General features: G+C 41.5%; 1 protein-coding gene across 17 annotated transcripts in view; it reads right to left on the bottom strand.

The window, feature by feature from the left end:
- LOC122540026 (protein TANC2) overlaps positions 1 to 5,674 on the bottom strand; it is a 1,063,581-nt gene that overhangs the window by 556,518 nt on the left and 501,389 nt on the right. For all 17 annotated transcript variants that reach the window (XM_043675319.1, XM_043675327.1, XM_043675320.1 and 14 more), the window contains one exon: positions 4,141 to 4,212. In XM_043675319.1, coding sequence (XP_043531254.1) covers positions 4,141 to 4,212 — 72 coding nt within the window. The remainder of the gene's footprint in view (positions 1 to 4,140; positions 4,213 to 5,674) is intronic.

Genomic DNA, 5,674 nt, shown 5'->3' with positions numbered 1-5,674 from the left:
GTGGCTGCAAGGATGGTGTAGGAGTGAGGGCTTCAGGTATTTGGACAATTGGACTGCATTCTGGGGAAGGTGGGACCTGTACAAGCAGGACGGGTTGCACCTGAACCAGAAGGGCACCAATATCCTGGGAGGTAGGTTTGCTAACACTCTTCGGGGGGGGTTTAAACTAATTTGGTAGGAGGATGGGATCCGGACTTGTAGTCCAGCAAGTAGGTCAGGTGGATAGAGCTTGTAAGAAGGCCTATGGTGTATTAGCGTTCATTAGCAGAGGGATTGAATTCAAGAGTCGTGAGGTGATGTTGCAGTTGTACAGGACCTTGGTAAGGCCACATTTGGAGTACTGTGTGCAGTTCTGGTCACCTCACTTTTGGAAAGATGTGGAAGCTTTGGAGAGGGTGCAGAGGAGATTTACCAGGATGTTGCCTGGAATGGAGAATAGGTGGTACGAGGATAAGTTGAGTGTGCTAGGCCTTTTCTCATTGGAACGGCGAAGGATGAGGGGTGACTTGATAGAGGTTTATAAGATGATCAGGGGAATAGATAGAGTAGACAGTCAGAGACTTGTTCCCCCAGGTACAACAGAGTGTTACAAGGGGACATAAATTTAAGGTGAAGGGTGGAAGGTATGGGGGGAATGTCAGGGGTAGGTTCTTTACCCAGAGAGTGGTGGGGGCATTGAATGCGCTGCCTGTGGGAGTGGCAGAGTCAGAATCACTGGTGACCTTTAAGCGGCAATTGGATAGGTACATGGATAGGTGCTTAAGCTAGGACAAATGTTCGGCACAACATCGTGGGCCGAAGGGCCTGTTCTGTGCTGTATTGTTCTATGTTCATCACTGCTAAGTAATTTTTATTACAGTAACCTGTTCCCATTGTTCCTAATTATTTGGCATTATAACTTTCCTTTGAATTATGAAGTGATGTTATTCAAACATTAAATTTTTAAACTATGCCCTGAAATTATAAATAAAGCACAGTTTACGAAGGAAAAGACTGAGTACAACAATGAAACTGCACCTGCGAGGAATAGGGAACTTGAATAGTCATACAGTCTGGGGAATCAGCAGAGAATGGTCACTTGGCTCAATTGTGGGTGGTTAAGACAGTTGTAATTTTGAATGCTGAGAGACAGAATTTGTGGTCTGCCTGAGAGGCAATAGTCTATTGTTGTCTCCCTTTTGCTTTGCAGCTTCTGTCAAAGTATGAGAGCTGAAAGTCATCTGTGCCACACAGGGAGAGTTACTGAAGAGGATTTACTTGAAATTTGTCCCATTGCCTTGAACCTTTTCCAGGAAGACACCCCAGTGCCAGCTACATGTGCACATAGAAAAGGGTACACACATACACAAAATGCATAAAACAAACTGTCAATTATCCTTTTGCCATTGTTTGAGGCAGTTTAATTTTGGCAATAAACCTGTTATTCGGTGCCAAATAAATAAACCTGGATGATTTGCTCATAATACTGAATCTGACACAGTCTAAAGGTCTACTCAATTTGCCATATCATTAATTCAAAATTTGCAACCGCTGGAGGAATGGGATTAGAAAAAGAAACAGTTTGCAACCTCTTGCCTCAGGTACTTTTGGAGATGGATACAGCTCTTTATAGCTCTTTGGTGCCAGCCTAGTATTGGCAGAACAAAGAGAATGGCATGGGGGAGCAAAGAGATCTGCTTTGAGCGCAGGGGTTGAATATCGGAGAACAGGCAGCAAGGTGGGAGAATATCTAAGGCACAAAACAGGTGGAGGAGCAGTAACAAAGAAAGAAAGAAAGAAAGATATATGAGGCAGGGATTTTAAAAGTTAACATACAGCAATCACATTATACTTCCTGTTTCAGTCGAGCACCAATACCTTATTCCGATACAGAGAGGAAGTATAGGTTGATTGAAGTTTGTTATTTTTATAATTTCTCCTTCATAGTCTCTCCTAGCCTTTTTTATTCCTTTATTTAAATGAAATGTAACCTTACTGCCCTAATTCAGTTACCCTACATAGAAGTTATTAGGCCATTTCTCATTACACAGCAATGTATTACCCCTATTCCTAAACTCTATATTCAGCAAATAAAATAGGACATGTACAGCAATCCCATCAGTAATTTCTTTAGGGAATTGTGTGATGCCTAATTTTAGATACTAACAGGTAAGGAGGAGTTACATACTGCTGTGGAGCTTATACTTACAATGCTATAGGTTCCCCGCAGGCAGCCTGCCCAGGATTTTATTAAATTAGAGGCTTCACGCACCAAATTCTTTCGATATTTGACTTTCATACCATGGTAACAAGAAGTAGTTGCTTAGAAGACCGTGAAAAGTTTTCAAAACCTGGGTAATTTTTCCGATTTTCCATCATGCATAAAATATCGACTATTGTATCTATTTATTATTTCACAATTGACATCAAATGCCTCTTGTAATCATAATGTCCTTCTTTAAAGAAAGATTGTGAGATATTTTCAGCTTCAACAGTTATTTTGTACTTTGCAACAATTCTGGGGACATGTAACAACAGAATTCATTTAGGCATTTGCTGTATGTTTTTTATAAAATGTACAAGCACCTAGACCTGGCCAGAAAAAAAACAGAAGTTGATATTCAAAAACTCAGTTCATCAAAAGTTTCTGAATAAACTAGTCATTTGTGTAACAAAATGCTGTACTTTCTGGACATTGTTAAAAATTTAGCTAACAAAGGAGCAGCGTTCTGAAAGCCTGTACTTCAAAATAAACCTATTGGACTATAACCTGGTGTTGTGAGATTTTTAACTTTGTCCACCCCAGTCCAACACCAACACTTCTACATCATTTCTGGATACTGAAAACAAAAACAGAATATCCAGGAAATACTCAGCATCTGTGGATACAGAAATAAAATTAATGGCCTATGATCCCAACAGAGGCGAAAGCTGTGATTGATGACTGCAATGGAATCCTAGGTTGCAGAACAAATATCTTACACTAAAACACAAACTTCCATTCTTCAGAATTGGTCCTGTGTAAGCATCCAATTGGATTAGTAGCAGAGACACTTAATCTCTTTGCCTGGACTTAGCTAGTTGTTTTGTCCTGATTTATTCAGTGTTGTTCTTCCCTGCCACGCCCACCCCAAAGTCACCAGTCTTCAGTTTTGTGAAATTCATACCAGTGCTCCTGGTGCCATTTGGAGCAGTGACAATCAATCAGAGCCAGGGATACTGCCAGGAGGGGTATGTGGAGGGGTTTGGGAGTTAGAATGACATTAAAAAATCAGTTTTAAACCATTCTATGATGTCTAAGGCAGCATGGTATCGCTTTAACAATGGCTTACTACTAGGTCTCACCTTTCTCCTCAACAAGTGAAATCTGCAAGAATGCAATTTAAAAGTCACTTCGCCGTTTTGCTGTTGAAACAAAGCTCCGGGACAATGTTTCGAATGAATCGTTTTTTCATAGTAACTTACATTTCTTATTCCAGTTCTGATGAAAATCATGAACCTGAAACATTAATTGTATTTCTTTTTTCCACAGTGGCTGCCAGATACCGAGTATGTGCAGCTTTAGTGTACCTGTTCCCAAACCACTGCACACCCCTACCCCATTTTGACTATTATCCAAGGACTGCTTGGCCTCCAGATTCCTCCTCCCATTAACCATGTCACATTGAAATATATTGAAATGAATTTGCTATTTACATACCAATTTTTGAAGTTTATCAAATTACAGCCCCTCTCAATTTGGTTTCATTGTCAAACTTTAGTGTAGCATCGGTGGCTCAGTGGTTAGCACTGCTGTCTCACAGCGCCAGGGACCCAGGTTCGATTCCTGCCTCAGGTGATTGTCTGCGTAGAGTTTGCACATTTTCCCCATGTCTATATGAGTTTCTTCTGGGTGCTCCAGTTTTCTCCCACAATCCAAAAAATATGCAAGTCAGGTGAATTGGCCATGCTAAATTGTTAGGGGTAAACATACGGTAGGGGAATGGGTCTGGGTGGGCTACTCTTTGGAGAGTCAGTGTGCACTTGTTGAGCCGAAGGGCCTGTTTCCTTGCTGTAGATAATCTAATCTAACCTCCAGTTCTTGCTCTGTTGCGACTCCATTAATTCACAGTGCCTTGCATTATTTCCTAGTTCTAATAAATAGATAATACTAGTGCCTACCTTGTCCAGACCGATTCTGCCGAGAATCTATGCCTGTTTGTCTCCGTTCTGATTGTTCCTCATTCCCACCATCTAAAAAATAAAGATGTCGAACTGTCAGAATACAAAAAACGCCTTTTTAATGGAATAAGAATCAACATATACAATTTATCAGAGGGTGTCAAGTCCTGCATTGTTCTGAACATCTGATGTAAATTACAAATTAATTCCAAACATCTCAATAACGAAAGCTCTCAGAATTAACAATGGCAAATTTGGAAATCAACTGAATTATTAACAGTAAGGATACATATTGAAAAGATGTTAGCATCATTCAACAAGATTACATGGAACATAGAACAGTACAGCACAGTACAGGACCTTCGGCCCACGATGCTGGGCCGAGCATTTATCTTAATCTAAAATCTAACTAACCTACACAAGCCTCAATTTACTGCCGTCCATGTGCCTGTCCAGCAATCGCTTAAATGTCCCTAATGTCTCTGACTCTACTACTACCGCTGGCAGTGCATTCCACGCACCCACCACACACTGCGTAAAGAACCTACCTCTGACATCTTCCCTATAACTTTCTCCAATCACCTTAAAATTATGACCCCTTGTGACAGCCATTTTTTGCCCTATGGACAACCACCTGATGAAGGAGCAGCGCTCCGAAAGTTAGTGATTCCAAATAAACCTGTTGGACTATAACCTAGTGTTGTGAGATTTTTAACTTTGTGCACCCCAGTCCAACACCAGCATCTCCAAATCTCATTATCTTGTACACCTCACTTCCTTCTTTGCTCCAGTGTGAAAAGCCTGAGCTCACTCAACCTCTCTTCATAAGACATGCCCTCCACTCCAGGCTGAAACCTGGTAAATCTCCTCTGCAGCCTCTCTAAAGCATCTACATCCTTCCTATAATGAGGCAACCAGAACTGGACGCAATAGTCCAAGTGTGGTCTCACCAGGGTTTTGCAGAGCTGCAGCAAAACCTTTCGGCTCTTAAACTCAATCCCCCTGTTAATGAACGCCAAAACACCATACACCTTAAAGTTATAGTCAACCATTGTGTACTGAACTTACTTCAGACTTTGTCTTACCCAAATATATTTTGCATTATCCTTAGATAAGATGAAATTATAATGTTGCCAAATCTTGGTATATTACAGAAAATCAGTAATTTCTCAAGTCCATTATTCAGGAGATGGAATCAGAATTCAAAGTTTGTGCGAAGATTTGTAACTCGGGTGCTCGTTGCTGTGGTTCTGTTCGCCGAGCTGGAAGTTTTTGTTGCAAACGTTTCGTCCCCTGGCTAGGCGACATCATCAGTGCTTGGGAGCCTCCTGCGAAGCGCTTCTTTGATGTTTCCTCCGGTGTTTATAGTGGTCTGTCCCTGCCGCTTCCGGATCAAAGAAGCGCTTCGCAGGAGGCTCCCAAGCACTGATGATGCCGCCTAGCCAGGGGACGAAACGTTTGCAACAAAAACTTCCAACTCGGCGAACAGAACCACAACAACGAGCACCCGAGCTACAAATCTTCACACAAACTT

The sequence above is a fragment of the Chiloscyllium plagiosum genome, chromosome 33, assembly GCF_004010195.1.
Source record: "Chiloscyllium plagiosum isolate BGI_BamShark_2017 chromosome 33, ASM401019v2, whole genome shotgun sequence".
Lineage (NCBI taxonomy): Eukaryota > Metazoa > Chordata > Chondrichthyes > Orectolobiformes > Hemiscylliidae > Chiloscyllium > Chiloscyllium plagiosum.
This window is presented reverse-complemented; position numbering and strand designations above follow the sequence as displayed.